The 20,153-nt window shown below is 28.0% G+C and overlaps 1 protein-coding gene across 1 annotated transcript; it reads right to left on the bottom strand.

The window, feature by feature from the left end:
* Positions 1 to 265: 265 nt before the first annotated feature.
* On the bottom strand, positions 266 to 13,153 carry LOC100161804 (acetylcholine receptor subunit beta-like 2). The gene is made up of 11 exons (XM_001949983.5): positions 13,090 to 13,153; positions 11,610 to 11,755; positions 11,375 to 11,529; positions 8,632 to 8,812; positions 8,347 to 8,503; positions 6,472 to 6,599; positions 5,394 to 5,569; positions 5,145 to 5,297; positions 4,853 to 4,959; positions 4,510 to 4,613; positions 266 to 616 (listed from the first exon to the last, which is right to left on the bottom strand). The coding sequence occupies exons 1-11, from the start codon at positions 13,151 to 13,153 to the stop codon at positions 389 to 391; spliced, it is 1,599 nt and encodes a 532-aa protein (XP_001950018.1). The 3' UTR covers positions 266 to 388.
* Between the last annotated feature and the right edge of the window lie 7,000 nt (positions 13,154 to 20,153).

Below are 20,153 nucleotides of genomic sequence, written 5' to 3'. Positions count from 1 at the left end.
TCAAAAATGTGGGAAAGTCGATTTCAAGTAGACTTGATGACGAATTTAAATCTGTTTTCAGAATTCTTATCGCTTCATTAGATTAATTGGTATGTTTGGCAAAAAACACGTCTAAAATACTATGTCACGCGTGTGTTAGACGAAAACAGAAAATCACGGTATCGAATCCCCTTAAAGACAAAATCTTAGCCATCGATAGTGTCCAATATTTAGAGGTTTAACCTCTCACTATTTGTATATCGGTATATATCTATAAACACGTGTGTTCGTTATCTACATGGCTACGTAGGTTTATAAGTATATATATATATTTAATTATGTACATATTAAAATGAGCCTGCAGTGGGATTACAACGGATATATCTATAAAATGCAATAGTTAGATACTCTAGTTGGCACCATAGGTGCGCTCGTAAAAGTCGATTTCATGAGGTAGTGCCAGGTTGCTCCGGCGGCGGGGTATGCTGGACAGCTGGAAGTCGATGGGTTGCCGTTGGTCGTACAGCGAGGGTGCCTGGAATATTATGGCGCATGTTCCCACTATACAGGCTAGAGTGAACACCCACAGGAAGAACCGGTCGAACACCATCGACACGTACTTCCAGTCCTCGATCACCTAAATTATAATATTGTTATACATTATAATTATTATACACATAGTAGGTTGTATAAATCACACGAGAATTAATGTTATATATTCGCCAACTAAATTATATTTAGTTTAGCCCCAGCCTAAAAATCTGATACACAACCAGCAGTGCTCTGGCACTGTCCACTGAGATCCGTCAAAGTCTCGGATGGTCGGGGTGAGACTACTAATTATAAAATATTAATATTTACATATATAAATATTGGAGGCCTCTTAAAAAAAATTGCTATTTATAAAATAATTTAATGCATTAATTAGATTTTTTTATGCATGATTAAAGTGAAGGGAGATTTAAATAAGATATATGTCTCATCATTGAGTATATATTGTGTAATATAAAATATATACAATATATAACATACTCAATGGTATATATAACATACGTATGTTATATATTCGCCAACTATAGGTATATATATTTAGTACAGCTGAGAAGATTAAAACACAACCACGGCAAGATCTGTAGATGAGTTTCAGATGACGGGAAAATATTTAGAAATATATGTTCAGAAAATATTAAAACACTTATTAACATACCTAATATATATATAATAAATATATACATTTATTTTGGTTGCAATCCAATTACCCAAAGGTCAAAGAGTAAATACACATCATATTAATATATTATATTATACACGGTATATTGAGCTCTACGATATAAACACTTATCATTGCCGGTGATACTTTAAAAATAAATTAACTATAAAAGTGGAATAAGTCGATGTAAAAATGTTGACGAGATGTGCCTCCGTTGATTCTCAATACCAACAACACTTCGATCAATGACTGTAATCTATATCCATAGGGTATTTGTAAAAAAAATTGTAAATTGTATTTAAAAATAATTTCTGATTATAAATTGATGGAGTGGAGGTGTTAATGAGTCACTGACTGTGGACTGTGTGATTATTGTTTTTTTCCTCGTCTATATTGCCTTTATAATAAAATTACTATAAAATTTTCTAGCATGCGTTGATATTATAAGTTATAATTTATAACTATAGAGACTGAATTTTCATATAAATGCATATTATTCTTCTACACTTCAATAGTTTAATTTAGAATAATTCTGATTAAATATTTCGACATTTTGTGATGCGTAGATTCTGTTGGAATCTATACCTAGTTTTTATTTTTTTTTTTTTGCATATACAAGTAAAATTTAAATATATAAATTACATACTTTTAGATAGTTGCATACAGGTTGCATGTTTTATATACATTAGATAAATAAATTTAAATTTTGCTCAAAGAATGATAACATGTTGTAAGGAGCCATCGTGATAAGTTTGATTTTTGAGGATATAGTAATCGAACGATTAGCTGGATAAATTCATAATTTTCTAAATATTAATACAATACTATAATTTTTTATTAATATCATTTAAATTGCTTCATAATAAATTGATAAAAAAAAAGAAGGATTTCAACCTTATATTTCGTAAATCTCTTTTAAAAAATTTACTATTTTTCAAGTTTTTTATGTACCTATAAACATTATGCATAGAGTATACACTCTTGATGCATATTTTTTAATTGTTTTTGCATAATATTCTAGAATAATTTAAAAAAAAATCAGTGATCTAGTTATAATACTTATAATGTTTTACGTTTATATTTTTGCATTTAACGGTTTTCAATCAACCTTCACAATTCTGAACAAGTTTTTTTTAGCTTTCTTTGGTAAAAGGTAGAAGAAATAACTTTCAGACCATTTTTATTTTTTAGTCCAAATATTGAATCATAAAAATGTGTTGTTTTTAATTTTATACAATTTACAATTTTATATTTTAATATTTTAATATTTAATACCATAGTTACCATATGATAAACTAATCGTAATTCAAAATTGTTTCATACATTTAACGGTTCATAATTATTACCAACGGTTGTATTATCTATATTTTTTTTTATTTGATTTAAATGATGAATTTTGACTTGAAATTTGCATTTTAATAGAAGTAAATACTATATAGTCCATTTACAAAGTAATTCATCAGGCATTCTACTCCCATTTTACCTTTAATAATGAAGTTACCCAAATTCTATTTTTTTAATTTTTAAATCACTCTGCAAAGACCATATTTTCAAATATTTAAATAAATCAAATACTATTTTTATGTTTTGTCTATAGAGTGTCCTTTACTTCCCTGGGCGTACTAACTTCTTTTTTTCAAATGAGAATATTCAATTTTCCATTAAGCTGCTAAGCAGATGAGTTTGTTGGTGTATTTAAATCGAAATTTGAACGAGTAGTTTTGAGTTATTTATGGATACGTCCACGATAATAGGTTTGGTAGATATGTGTTACTGTGATAATTTAAATATTTTAAAAATTATATTATTTAGTTACTAATTAGTATTGGTCTATATTAAATTATTAACATAATATTATAATTTGTAAAATGATAATAGTATAATATATATCATGTAAGTAGGTAACTACTAGGTACTTATGTCTATATTAATTATTACATATTTTTTAACTTTTGTTAACCCTTTGTTAAAGAATATTACCTATTATCTATTCATATCCCTAGTACAGTAGTATATAGTATATACATGCATTTAAAGAAACTACTCATTCCAATTTTGATTTAGTTATGTCAACATTTTCAATGTCGAGTCATTTCACATATACATATATTTTTGTAAATATTAGTTTAACAGTTTGTATATATACATAAATAAAATAAAGTTAACTGCAAAAAAGCATAGAAATTTACAATTTTAATTTATATTAATTCGTCTGAATTTACTAAAATAACTAATAATACAATGCAGGGCTTAGCTAGATGATCAAAGTTATTTGACTGCCTTTTAGTAATAACCTCAGCTCTGTAATATTTTTGTATGCATATTTCATGTCATAATATTAATATACGTCATATGGGTAGCTACGTGATCTATAAAACTAACACAAATTTAAATTAGAAACGTGTTATCGTATAACTGTATAATACGTAGGCGATACATTTATTTCGCACAGTTTATAATTGATTTGTTTTTGCATTTTATAGACAGGAAATTAAAATTAAGTAGGTACTCGAGCTAGTATGCATAGTAAAAACAAATTAAAAAAAATTAAAACATTATAACCAGTAATGTATTACAACCGAATCAATTTAGATTAAAATACCGTATTTTGTTTCAAATAAAATACAAAATCATATTATAATTGCCTACTATTTAGATAACTGAAATAAAATTATATATAGGGCGTTTTTTTTATTCGTATGATCAAATAACATGTACCTACGATGTACCTACACTATTTTCTGATGGTTAATAACAAATATAAGTCAATATATTATATAGATACTTCAGCACTAAATTTCTTATAAAAGTATTTTTATGTTTAAGACAATGTACATGTACATTAAGATTAATTATTTGATATGTGATAAATGATAATGATAACTGATAAGATAGGCAAAAGGGAATCTGATTGTGATTAACTATAAAACTTCTTCATAGACACTTTTTTGAATCACAAAAATATGTTCTGCACATTTATGAATATTATGGTTTTAACTTTTAAGTGTTCAATAATTGTATCCTGTAGGTTTATATTACAATCTTAATTATGTAGGCGGAATGAAGATAAAGTATAAGGGATAATAATATATTGATTACAATAATTGTTTTTGGTTTTTTTTTAATTTATATCTATACGTCCTACACGGCTACACAGTATATTTGCATTTATATAATATTATAAATATTATTATTCAATTCACGCGTCTATATTATACGAACATTAAACAACTTGAAACTAATGAAAACCATTAACCTATTTGAATATTGTACAATGTATAATTAAATTAATATTTGATTATTATATTATATAAATTTACCTCTTTATCTTTGTCTGCGTCTTTTATATGTTGAGCAATATAACAGACCCCTTGTAAAGCCTTGAGTAGATCTGGGGACATTGTCTTTGGCATTACATTCTCCGCTAGAGAAACATAATTATTTTCTATTAGTCTTTGTACAAGAATACATTTCATATTATAATATGCATAGGTACTATGTTGTATAACAGTTAAAACAAATATAAAATATAATCTATATTATATTGAATTTATAAATGTATAAATAATTTTCACAAATAGTGAGAAAATAAATAAATAAAACTACAGATATAGGTAGCTATACTATTAAATATATTCATTAAATTATTGAATAATGACTTACGATAATTGTGAGGCTGTACAGATTGAATTTTTTTGAAGGACCAGTGTCTCTGGGTCAAAGATGGAGGTTTCTGATCGGTTCCACCGCTATCGCTTATGCTGTCTCGACTGTGAATTATAATAAATTATCGTATAATAAATAATAACAACTATAATCTATACTGAACATGAGATTGCGCATCCGTCACAATCAGACATTCAGACTTTAAATTATCGATAAAACTGTTTTAAAAACTAAGCAGGTATATTATATATGGTTAATAGTGATTTTATAATATAGCTGGGCCAGATACCTGTAGTCCAGTTCGTTGAAGTAACCGGGTGAGCTTTGGAATCCGTCGTTGGTCATCAGCGAATACGGCGGTCGGCGCATCATCAGTATCTGTGGCATCATGTGCAGAAACACGGTTCTCACCCAAGGTGACAGGGTGTGGGTTGATGGTGACCTTTATAAGTGATTCGATTTGGTTAAAAGACGCCAGACGTAATATTATAAATTATAATATATAGCGATAAGACATGCATGGTAAACGCACGCTTACCGGAAATGGATGTTTAAAACGACGACGGTCATGCCGATCGACATGGACACTAGAACCATGGTAAACAACAAGTACTTGCCGAGGAGTGGAACGGCCAGAGACGTCGGGGGGATGATCTCGGCTAGCAGCAAGAAGAACACAGTCAACGACACTAGAATGTTACTGCACAGTGTCACCTGAAGTATTATTATATTATTATAAGAATGACGAAATTGTATCAGCGTTCGCTCGTAATATAAGGTATTAGGGGTAAGTTACTTTTAAAATATTTAACTAAATTTTTGTAACATTTTACTCGTTACAGAATATTATATATTATATTTTTTTCATTTACCATATTATTATATATTGTTATTTGTTAATAATAACAGGTTGTACGTTATATTTTTTAATGCAGTAGTTCCTGACCGGGGAAATTTAGATATTGAAGGGCGGGAGGGGGGAGGGAGGAGATATAGTACTTAATGATGAAATAACGAAAATGTTGTTATTGATATAATTACAATCAGTAAAATTGAAAACAATAAATTAATTTTACTTATAAATTATAATATTTAATATAAAAATATTTATAAAATTGTACTAAAAATGTAAAAATTATATTATTACCTAATAATTAAGTTGATTTATATTTTATTTTTAAAATGACGAAAAAAAATATAAGTCATAAGGTAGACGGTAGTTGTTTAATATTAAGTTATTTTATATTACTAAAAATGAAAGGTCATCTCAACATTAATTTAAGGGGGAGAGGACGTGAGATTTTTGAAAATTTACAAGGGGGGTGTGGATAAAAAAGATTGGAAACCACTGTGTTAGTGTTCCAAATAAATATCTACCCTTATTTTAGTGCATCATTAGGTACATATTTATCTATATTCAATATACCAATAGTAAATTTGATTTATACTGAATACTGTACTTAGCGGATTTGTGTTATTATAATCGATTTAAAGTTATAATTCCGTGATTTATATAAAACAGTTCCCAGGTCAATGAGCCGTGTAAAATGTATGCAGATATAGCGCTTTTGATATTGCAATATGATTTTATAATATGTATATGGTTTTTTTATTACCTTTTCACCAGAGTCAGACGGCAAATAGAACACCAACACCGTCATGAATGTCAGTCCGACGCACGGAATGATCAGATTAACAGTGTAGAACAAAGTCTTGCGTCGCATCTTTATGTTGAAAGTTATGTCTGAAAAATGCTTACCTACATTAGAAATGTTGTTTCTGGTAACAATTTGGATCTAGTTGGTTGGTACTTTGAGGCGGTGCATACTACTTGCGTCCCAGAATTTATTTAATACGCAAGTATTGCATCCACATCAAAAAGGTCGAAAACTGGTCATAATCATACTAATTGCGTCCCAGTATACCTTTTTTGTAGCCAATATTGCGCTCAGAAAATCTATAGTTAGAAATCGATTAGTTGAATGCATTTTGCTAATATATGTGAAATACGATATACCTATCCATCTCCATGCATAGTATGTACTAACTGTAGCTGTAGTTATATAAATATAAATGTATACAACAGCTAACTATTAATTATTATACTTTAACTAAATATTGCATAGTATTTCATATTGATTCCATTATTACATGAGTTCTACGTTAATATGGCAACTAGTGATATTTTACATGAAATAATATTACAATATTCTTATTAGGTATATATTATAATATATAGGTATTCAATTTGTTTTAAGGTACTCAATATTACTCAATGCTAGTCAATTTATTGTATTAAACCAAAAAATAAAATACCTATTGGTGTATAAACTTTGGATATAAATTATAATATTAATATACTACCTATTGGCTATTTTATATAATGTTGGTTTCTCGCTTTATCAAAGTCAAGTGTAATTTTTTTTCAAATAGTACGTGATTATTGAAAATAACTGATTATAAGTTTATCGATATAATCCCATACCCAATTGCACGTCAATACGTCAATACCCACACCAAAAATGTCATTAAATTATCATGATGACGCATTGGTACATAATAATCGTTTTTGACGAAAATATTAGGACGTCATAAAGTATAATTTACGATAATGAAATGAGATATTTGTATCGCATATTGCTAAAAAATGTAACATATAATTTTAAAGTTTGTATATTATATAACCTATAAATTATTCCGTACACACAGATTTATTATATTAATACAGAAACTAACATATTATTAATATTTATTTACCTGTAAACGTTTAAAACATGATAATATTATTTACCAACTAAATTAAGTATATATGTTATTATTAGTCTTTGCCTAGATTGTTGTGCAGATCTTATACGCCTCGCCTTATACTTTCTGTTGACATTGGCACAATGTTAATAAAAAAATCACACAGCCATTATTGATGGCACAATATTATTCTTTAAAATGAAATGTATTCTATCCATTTTAGGTTAATTTGCCTATGTTAAAACTTAAAACGTCGTATAAGACCCCCACAATAACGACAACTGCAGTTGGTAACTAACTGTTTTTTTCGGACAGCGAAAGTTGTTCTTAATGTTGAACGTTTAATCACTTATTATTCCATATACGATATAAGACATAATATCATATATTATGTACATAAATAATCAGTCTATTCAGTATATTATATTCATATTATGATAGTTGTACTATATTTTACATGCAAATATAATATAGGTACCTACTAAAATTTATGTCTCTCGAATATAATAAAGGTACCTTATATGTTGTCTTGGCGCAAGCTGTGCACAATATTACCTACATTTAATCGCATATATATATATTATATAAAGGTATTTTTAGAATCACGCTAATCCTTTATGCGGACGACTTGTCATATAACTCATAACTATATACCCGAATCATCATAATATCAAAGTATGCACACATAATATATTAGGCACATAATATTATTTTAATACATATTTTATGGTTACGTTTCAACTCACCCGTATACGATTCTGAGCAACAAGAATAGAACTCTTCGTTCCTGACTGCAGGGACTTCGAGTAAATCCCATTCGACGGATAGATAGAATTCGCTTAGATCAATGCCAACATCCACGCGGTTTCTGCCCTGCGATTGGTCGATGTGCCTCAAGTCTACCTGCACGTTATTTATACAGCAAAAAGGGTAAGTATACGGTGAATCTACTTAGTCAGTTGGGAATTGGATTAAAATATTAAATTATATACCGAAAACGTAAACATTATTGATCAGTGATCACGTCATACCTGATTTCCGTTGTACGTCCACGAACCGAACATCATATAACAGTTCTGTTCGTCAAACGGAAAGTACAGAACGTTTATCTCGCAGTATGATTTGTAGATGGCCGGAGGTGACCATAATACTTCACCGGTATACTTGAGCACAGCTTTTGTCATCAAGGTTACTTCGTAGTTCCCGTCGGCACTGCGCAGTAAAAATATATTACATTATATATATTTGACATTTGATTTTGTTATAGTATAATTCTCAATTTATTGGATTTACAAGTAAAATCGTAAAAATTTTTTATCATCCGTTGTTACTCAACTTTTAAACCACCTCCACTTATATAGTTATATAATTTTTACATACACAGCATGTCAGCATATACCTAATCTATTATATTTAACAATAGTCCAATTGAGGTAGTCCATAGCCGTCCCAAGGGGGGGGGGGGGGGGGCAAAAGGGGCAAGCGCCCAAGGGCTTCCATGAATTTAGAGGGTGTCATAAAAATGAACGATAAAAAGAAAAATTTGGTGTTTTATTTTATATATTAATTGCCCTTTTATAATTTACTACCAAGGAAGAGTATATCTATTAAATTATGTATATTATTATACTATTATAACTATTAAGTATAACATTATGTAAATAATGAATTATATTCATGCATACTTAGTATACTTACATGCTTATATAATAATGTATAAAATATATCAATATTACCAAAAAATAGACTATTATTAATACATTATTAAGATGATATAATATGATTACATATTATAACTTTGTAGGTAGACATTATACCTACATCTGTCATATATACATATAGGTAGTACCTAAGTACCATAACTACACACCAATATACCATAGATTTTATTTCATACGACGAATTTATATGTAAATCATGATAATTATTACCCAAAAATATATGTATATAATATATACTATATATACAAAACATATTATGGTATACGTTTATAACCAACTCGTTATCAATTTCACCCACCTCCAAAATAAATCAAAAAAATATCACTTTTCATGGCAATGTTGTACCCTTCACACTCAGAAACGCAGAACATATGAATGTATTGATTTATAAATTATAGTGGATTTACGCTCAACTTTTTTTTTTAATTTCCACCAACAACAAACTTATGAGGAATCTAGGCATTGTATTAAATTTTCAAGTTATTCGACCTAGTGAAAACTTTTTTATCGACAATAATTTTAAAAAAACATTTTTTTTTGTCTACAAATAGTTTAAAAATATTTTAAGATATTTAAAATATTTTCATGTATCTAAATTTATTTTTTAGAGTTACACCAAAAAACCAAATCAAATTTTTTTGAAAACTGCAGGTTTTGCGTAAAATTCTCAGTTTTTACTTAATTGTTGGTATGTTTTTCCTGACGCTTTTGAAAAGTTCTGGGAATTTTTACTTTTGACCCACTAAAGTACCAACTAGATTCTCTTTAATACCAGAAATGATGCTGAAGTAGAAAAGCTTAGAATTTTTACTGCACCAAAATATAATGACAAAAAAAAATTAGTAACTCATCATTGTAAAATCAATACATTCGTATACGCTCAACTCAGAATCTAAAATACCTATTTATATTTCTTATTACTAGACTATTATAGTTCGACAATTACTTAGTAGTTAGTACTAAGTTATATTTTAATAAGCATAATATTTATAATAATTATAACATGCATTTATTAAAAATCACAACTCAAAATTTCATCCAGCATCAAATATTGTTGGCCAAGGGCGTTACAGGTGGTTGAGAGGTACACAAACATTAAATTTGCTCTCACACTAAAGCCGGAAATTCGCTCACAAATGGGAGCGTTATATACCTATAGGTATCTCAGTATGTGATAAATTCCTTTACAAATACCTAATTATTCGTATACTTGGATCATTCGATTGGTTTGTGATATTTATTATATTATATCAAATGCACGTCGATTAAATTATTTATTATATAAATAAAATGAAAGTATTTATCACTTATATGTGAAAAATCAATATTTTTGTACGGTTATATAGGTTTATTTGTCACTCGTCATACCAGATTAGCCATTGCCATTGGAACTTTGCGTTATTCAAAAATATCACTATAGTTCTAACCGTATACATGTATAATACTATAATAATTATTATTAGCATTATAAAATTTTATTTTATTTTATGTTGAGACAAAATTAGTAGCGTTAAAATTAATATACATGTTCTTCATAATTTACGTACGTAGGTACCTACAATCTACTTTAATATAGCTCGATACGAAAACAAACCCAAGGGCAAACGAACATTCCATAACAAATAAACAATAGAAAATACAAATATATATCGTACAATAGACGATAGTACCTACATACATGGAAAATATATGTATATATATATATAAACATATATTATATTATGTGCTCCTCCATTATGCAATTATTCACGAATGCCTATATGAATTTCGATTGGAATTTTTACTATAGATATTATGAACATATACTAAACAACAAATGTCAATGAAATATTATTATCCACCCACAATTGGTTTTTCGTTAGGCGGCTAGACGTCTATGTGTGGTCGTTGGCAACAATTATAGCTTGTTTGCGCAATAAATCACGAGACTAAACAATTATTTATGAAGATTTATGAACGGCGATATATAGTGCATAATTATTTTTAGTATATTCTTATAATATAATTATTTTGAACGAATTATATAGTATAATGTTAAGTAAACGATGATTACTTGTTAAACAAAACTATGTCGGGCAACCAAATATGATCCGATGGCACGTATAACTTGTCTAAGCCACCATAGTCTTTGGGATCCCATTTCAAATTGCAGTCGAACCATTTCTGGATCAACCACACACTCGTTGTCATCACTTGACTTTTGAGATTCTACAACAAAAACAAAAAATGTGTTGAAATACGCATCATAGTGAATTAACTATTTTACTGTCCGTCGTCGCACCCATTACCATTTCGGTTAGCTGAGTGAGTTTTAAACCCATCCAAACGGTCAAGTTCTCCGAATGGTTTTGGACTGGTCTGATCAGCCGATTGTAGTTGCTCAGAAGGTCATCGAAAAGATGTTTTTTGTAAGGGTTTCCTTCGACTTTTGTATCTAATTACATATTTAAAACTAATTAATTATACGAAACAATTAATAATACAATATAGAATCGTCAATTGATCGAAAATTAACTACACTAGGTATTTCAACAAACAAAAATCAATAAATTGCTGGCAACAATATCGTTTTAATGGGCGCAGTTTAACGACAATAATTAAGGCAAATGTAATAGGTACGTGCCTACAATTTGCAATATTATGGATTATGGAAACTGAAAAGTATAAAATGCAAAAACTGTTGTTCATGCGGCGCTCACAACCATAAAACCGGTAATAATTGTTATGATCCATTTTAATATTACAAATCTATTGATTATTCTATTATTGAATAATGCAAATATCACCCAGATTTTATGAATTCAATTGTTGGTGGTGGGAAACTTCAATACTCAATTTAGCTCGTCCAAAAATACTTTTTATTATATTTTTTTGTGAGAGTATGCGAGGCTCAGTACAGAGGGGGTATAGCATTTAAGCGTCTACGGGTTTATTGCATTAAAAAAAAATGTTTAGCTTCAGTAAGTCAAAGATTTAAATTGCATCTATGCTTGGATTGCAATATTTATGCATTTAAATAATATACCTTATACTAAAGTAGGTATACTATAGGTACCTATTATAAGGTCTATGATTTAGAATTCAGATAGTGTATAGGTACGTATAATGATAATACAGTTTTGTGAAGAGATAAGGTTTCACTATCCCTTCAATAATAATATAACAAACGACAATCGATTTTTGCTTGGATATTATTATTATTATTATTATTGGCTGTAATACATTATACATGCGTTACGTAACAATTTAAAATTAATGGCTTAACGTTATCAATTTATCATCAAACTGTATAGTATATGTACACAAATCTAAGTATACATAACACGTCAATACGTATCTCCGTGCCCAAATCTTATAATATATTATGTTATGATAAGACAAAATGTTTTAATTTCAATATTACACCACGCGTGAAACTGATAGAATTCCAATGGATAAGTTGCAGAACACCACAAATAAATAACATATTATTAGGTGTGTTACAGAACATAATTTAAACAGTTAAAGGATCAAAGTGATGGATTCGACGATTGTTTGAACTCTAAAATATTTAAATGGTTTGTAAATCATTTCGACACGCTATTATATTCTAATATGCTGGTTTATAAATACAACCATACAATCGTATTTGTTGTTTTTGTGCTCATATTATTTACGTCTACAAACGAATCAAACACAACAGAGTACAAGTCTCATTCGTTGTACCTATGTGTATAATATATATCTATATATATATATGGGTGTGATTAATATCAATGTTATACTTACTGTTTAACGCGAATTCACAATAGCTGAGAGGCAATAGTAACGGGAGGATAAATAAAATATTCATTTTGACGCCGTTTGGAACCGCTAAAACACCGTAAAGGAAATTCACAAGACTCGTACGGATAGTGAAGACCAACTCACATTTCACGTCAGCTGGCTGCACTTTTCGCGCATTGCCGTAGAAAATCAATAACCACGCCCTCTCGTCCACAGCTTCCACCCCGTTTTCCATGGAAAATTCGCACGGACCCGCACCGCGACCCACGACGACATTTCGTTACCTACGTTAGACACATCATCATTGCGTTGTCATAATATTCTATCCCGAGATACTATATACAGACGACAACGCAATATTATAATATTAATATTAAACTTGTACAATATATTGCAATATTATCATGAACGGACTTAATTCGTTTCAATCCGTATTATATTATAGGTATAATACTACAGCTATATTTCGAAATTTATAATATAAAAGTCGAATGTCCATAATAATATAATATCATTCTAATATATTTGTATATAATATATTATAATGATATTAAATGTTAATACATTTAACTCATTTGATTTTCTGTTGCTACAGGTTGTATAAATAATTTAGGTATACTCGCTTGTATATTATTTTCTTGTGTAATATTTCAAAAATACCAATTAGCCTAAATAATTGTTAAACTGCAGTATTATAATATTATATATTATTACATAGGTAATATGCCAATATGGTAATATAATGTTATGCAATCTCCGTACTCTCGTACGTATATAGATAATGTTGAAAGTTATATGCTTTAAACTTAATTATATCTGCTGACAATATGGGTACTATTTAACTAGGTATATTACCTATATATTTACTTATATAGTTATATATTATGTATGATAATAGAATATTTATTTGAGTAATAAATTATTCTTTGTTATTATAAAATAATTCTTAGTTTAAAGGTAAGTTACTAGTTAAATGAAAAACAAAATATATTAGGTACACAATACTACATTTATATAATAATTATTTTTAACGTTTCCCAGTTACTGTTGTACAAAACTTATAATACGGCGGCAATGCTCACACATTAGAAATGTCCATGTTCATTTTAGAAAACCTGATATACCTGAAAGACCGGTGCAATGAAAAATTGAAAATTCTAGATAAATGTTCAAGTTTCAAAATATGTTACCGCATCACGTCATATTGCAGTACGCCGCCGGTATACCTAAACAAGTCAGAATCTCGTTTTCACAATAGTCTGTTTGAAGCACTCTTCGATGCTTCGACAAAACTTCCAATGCCTCGCCGTCACCTACGTGATTTTTTATGATTAATTGAATTCATACCATATACCAATAAAGACACACTATATAGTAAATTTTCACACATTCGCGGTTAATTCAGCGCATATAAAAAAATAGTCTTATATCATTGTAATATTAATATAATTAATTATTAACAATAACTTAAAATTATTATATGTAAATAATAAAAATTCAAAACACGCACTAATAGTGCGCACAGATTACAGGTATAGTGTATACTGTCACGTAATATTTTTAAAAGGTAAAATATAGGGTTATATATACATATAGATTATAGATATATAAATTTCATTATTTAATAAAAGGTAATTATTGAATCAAGCCACAAATAAATAAATAATTCACGATAGTATATCACGGTAAAAATGTAAAAGTGGTATGTGCGTGACAGTTTGGGAAAAAATATGTAGGGACTTATAGATAATATTGAAATGTTTAATGTCTTGCTTGAAATATATACAGGATGATTCGCCAATCATGCTCACTCCCCTTTTGGCTTTTATCCTTTAATAATGTATTTATTTAAGTTCTAATTTTTGAAATTTTTAAGAAAACTTCAAATTTAAATACAATATAATATGTATTTTAAAATGCTTGGATTATTTTTATGCATAACCGGCAAGTTATTATTTTTTTGTAATTTTTTCCATTTTTTAGATAATATATTTCCAAATAATTGGTTTTGTGAAATTGATTAATATGAAAAATATATTATGCCGGCCATCAATATTGTTAAAATGTTGTTTGCCCTTGGTAAACCATGACGGATACGATCAAAACAATTCCAAATTACCTAATGTCTACACAAAATAATGGCTTCAGCGATTTCCTCTTATAGTCTTATATGCCCAAATTTACAACCCACGTTATTTCAAAGTAATTTATAAGTGGAGATAGCAATTTATTTACTTAATTTTTGACGTATGTGTACTACTGTGGCCTGTGACGCTATTTTGATGGACCTATATTTATTTCTATCATCACCCCCCTACCCTCCCCTAAAAAAATATACAATTTTTATTTTAATTATTTTTAATGATAATATTTAAGTTAATACATTATTAAATTATTGTGAATAATAACTTTTGTGACCATATTACAGAAAATCCAGACTCAGAGATATGTATTAGTGAATGGAATCAAAAATTTTATTGCTCTGGATACGGCTCACAGATAATCGTCGTATTTTTTAACGAACACCAAAATTTGATTACATTTTTTATTTTAAAATCGTGGTGCCATTTCTTTCGATCTTAAATTAATTATTTCACTTTATCGAGGTCTGAATCATTGATTGTATTTAAGTCTACAACTAAAGATTAAAGAAGTATTTATATCAGAAATATCATGGATAGGTATAATCGTTCGCGTATATAACTACAAAAATAAATCATTCAGTTAACTTCACAATAAAATAATATAAATTTATTTCAAACCAATCTATTTTTGGGTTGTTTAAAAAAAACTCACAGCTACCCCGTGGACTTCCGAGTAAACATATATGGACCACCGGTTAAGAACCTATTGTTTATAGCAGTGGTCACTAATTTCTACGGAGGTCCGTTTTGAAACTTACCAAACTTCCCACGGTCCAAAACACATTTAAATACCCAATGACTTTTTCACACATTAACAATTAATAACAATCATACTAAATCGTAATAAAACGTAGGTACTTTGGAAATTCTTAGAGATCGGTAGACTCTATAGCAACAATGACTACTACATGTATAGGTTAAAAATATTATTTTTTGTTATATTATTAATATGTATGCGTTTTGTAATATTATTATAAATAAAAATATATTATGGTGTTGGTATAAACTTAAATAATAAACGTTCAATGAATTCGAAACTGCTACCTACCTAATTTGTTTTGATTGAAATCTGTCATTACCCATAAAATATTGTTCTTTATTCAATAATTGCATGTGTCGTTGTATAGTACCTACTACGTTTGATTAAATTAATGCTTCATTGTTTAATATAAATATAAGCTTGTAAGTATTGTAAATAAGTATTGTAATATAAGTATTGTAACTACCAGGTTATTCCATGCGACTATTACCTACATTATTTTTAAAATAAGACTAAACAATTTACATTTTTTTCCAACACGGCCAGCGAAACTTTTATAATTTTTAAATGCGACCCAGAGCCCAAAAAGATTATGCTGGCCACTAGACGATGATAACCTACTATGATAAAATAAAAATATATCTATACTTACATCTATATCTTATAATAATAATTTAATATCTATTATATTAATTTGTTTAACATAAATTATTATCTTACTATAAACTTTATTTTTTATAATTATAATTTATAACATGTGTGTACTTACAATTTACATGGTTCAAGTGTAGTTAATGAATCACTACTTAATTCCATACGGAAATATTCTATTCTATAAAATGTAAAACTAAAATGTTTCACTTGTCTTAAAACAGCTTGACTAAGATGAAAAAGCAGCCATCTATTTACTTTTGTATAATCGAAATATCCAACACTTTTAATAGTGCATTCTATTCCGATTTTGGACATGAATTAAAATAATATATTATATTATAATCGAGGAATTTTAATGCTTGGACAATATATCGCAGTATCGCACGTTTCGGGGAAATAAGTTCGAACAAGAGGAAAATGTTTCATCGGAAAACCTGCAATGCTCTGTAGAACTTTGTAAGATATTTAAATTCGTTTGAACAAATAATACTAAAATTCGAAAACAGATAAACGTATGTTATATTGTTATATACCTACGTAAAGTGTAGATATTATAAATTATTATCTCCTATTAAACTATTTCTGGATAATTTTGTATTAAATGCAATATGTAGTTACCTTTTTTCTACATATTATTTTTTCATTACTATAATTCAATATCCAATATTGACACATCAATTATGTACAACGAAACAACGCAACGTTTTTTCCTCGTTAACTTTTTTTGTATAATATAGATAATATATACGTAAATAAATTACCTAATAGACGATAATAGTATAAATAATATAATATGGTGCACAAACGGACATTCTATGATAATGATAGACACTTGCATAGTTGCATGATGTTATTCGATAACAATACAGACTTCAAAATATTTGTTGTAAATTGTAATAAAACTATAAAAGTGACGAAAAATATTATTTTGATTTAAAAACATGTGATATAATGGGACATAATATGTAAAAATATTAAAATAGTGTGCAATACTCGAAAAGTGCAGATACATATAGATAAATATGCTCGATTATGTTGAAAATAAAATCATAATGTTTTCATATTTAAAAAACAAAATATAACCAATATACCTAAAGATAAAAAAAACAAAAATATTTAAAACATGCCAAATTTAAATATAAAAATTTAGAATTTAGAATCAAATATAAAAAACAACAACATTCAAAGTTACCTTCTGAATAAAATAGGTGGGGTTTTTATGTAAAACGTGCTATCTCCATTTTCAATAAAATCGAGTTATACATCGATTAAAACCGTTTTTTTTTGTCAAAACGTATTATGTCACAACTGTATTTAAGCTTAAACTATTATTTTTTTTTTCAAAACGCGTTATTTCTAAAAGTTGTTTTTCTGTTCTATATCCGCTTTTTTTCGAAACGTAGCATATCCATAATTTTATTCGTTACGTGTTATTTCCGCTTACAACAAAACGTGTTATTATCCATGTTATTGATATAGTAATTAAACTACATTTAATTTATAAAGTGCCGATGTTAGTACCGATGAATCCTTAAAAATTAAAATTATTCCATGAATTCGTATTAAAATATGATGTGGTTTAGTAGGTACAAAACCATCAACTATGAATAAAAAAAATATGAAACTCAACAAAAAAATAATATAATATGATGATCCTATCAATATCTATATTGCTATTTCCCGCCAAAGTTCATGATAGCTGCTCTTGGCTTCTTTGTCATAATACTAAAAACTGTGTTACCGTGTTAATATTCATAAGTTATGAATTAAGTTCTTGATAAAAGTACTTGGCCAGTTGATATAGACATAAGGTATAGTGAAGAAGAAGTCAAACGTTTGTGCAAAGGTTTCATGCTAAACAAGAATAATGCAATAAGCGGATTGAAAGTATACATCGATGAAGATAAAAATCCTCAAGATGTATTTCCAGAGTTGAATAACTGCATTAAAACATTTCCTTGCTCAACTGCTGAATGTGAACGTGGTTTCAGTGTTTTAAATTTAATTTGCACAGATCTTAGGTCTACATTAAGTATAACTAATATTTCAAATTTTATGTTGATAAATATAAATGGACCCCCACTTAATTTATGGAGACCTGAGTCCTGTGTTAAAAGTTAGTTAGTTGAACACAGATCAGCAGATGATACTAGAACAAAAAAAACCAAAAAGAAAGAAGAAGATACAAATGCCTATAAAAGAAGTTTATGGACAATTGTTAATTCTTTAAAATGATTTATAATAATATTTAAATTTTGATATGTTATTAACATTGATTAATAGATAATAAATAAATACTGTATATTATCTAAAGTTGTTTATTATTTTATTAGTATAGTCCATTATTTCACAATTTATTTTGTACAATTTCTTTTAAGTTTGATAATACAAAGTTGTATTCTTTATGATATTTATGAATTTGAATTAATAAAAAAAAAAATAATACGTTAGATACTGATACTTGGTACACACAGTGACGTACATAGGAATTAATTTTGAGGTGGGGTGAATATAGGGTGAACCCCCCCCCCCCTATATACGTCACTGCATATACATATACACATGAAAGGTTAGTGTTTGTAATAAAGTAATAAAAGATTAAATATAAAGTATTATACTATAATAATAATATTAAATATGAAGTGTAATTATTATAGCCATATAGGTATATTCAACTACTTTTAGGTGCGTATACCCATAAATTTATTTACCAATACACCACTGTTCATAACCCCATGTGTTCATGAGAAAATATACTTTAAAATTGAATTATATTTTATCATGCATAATATACTAACTCCTAAGTTATTTTTAGTTAAGTTATATTTTGTACAGTAAAATCTAATAATAAATATTAGTTGTTAAATGTTACACAAATTTGAAATTTACTTACTTCTCTGAATCGTTTGAAACAGAAAATCACTGTTCCTGAAAAAAAAACGGTTTTTGGAAATAACACGTTTTGCATAGGGTGTTTATTCTATCGCACTATAAAACAATCCATATTCAATTTAGTATTTTATTTATTTTATAATTTAGTATTCTCTGCTATACTAATTAAGAGGTACCTACCCATATTTCCTATAATTTTCTCAAACATTTTCCAAATGCTTGATCATTACAGGAACAAAAGAAAAAAAATTAATAATACAATTCACTTACAAAGTATAAAATAACATCGTGTTACTAATGGAATGGCATAACTCTAGGGGGGAGCAAGGGGATTCCCCATCGTCTGTATAATATAATATTCAAATTTAAAAGTTCATACAAAAACATTTTAAGAGAACATCACACCCGCATAATATATTGTTGTGTCCCGGTTACACACTTACGACATAGACAAAACGCATTTACGCAGTCTGAGTGCAACTCGCTCAATTTTGGTTCTAGAGTAAAAATACCTATGATAAAATTGAATTGTGACAATATTTCTGAGGGCAATTCGTTGTGTTTTTTTCATTATACCTAATATAACGTTCATTATATCGTTTATAAATAGCAAAAAT

This window comes from Acyrthosiphon pisum, chromosome A1 (genome assembly GCF_005508785.2).
Source record: "Acyrthosiphon pisum isolate AL4f chromosome A1, pea_aphid_22Mar2018_4r6ur, whole genome shotgun sequence".
Classification (NCBI taxonomy): Eukaryota; Metazoa; Arthropoda; class Insecta; order Hemiptera; family Aphididae; genus Acyrthosiphon; species Acyrthosiphon pisum.
The sequence above is the reverse complement of the archived record's forward strand: the minus strand, read 5'-3'. Positions and strand labels throughout refer to the sequence as shown.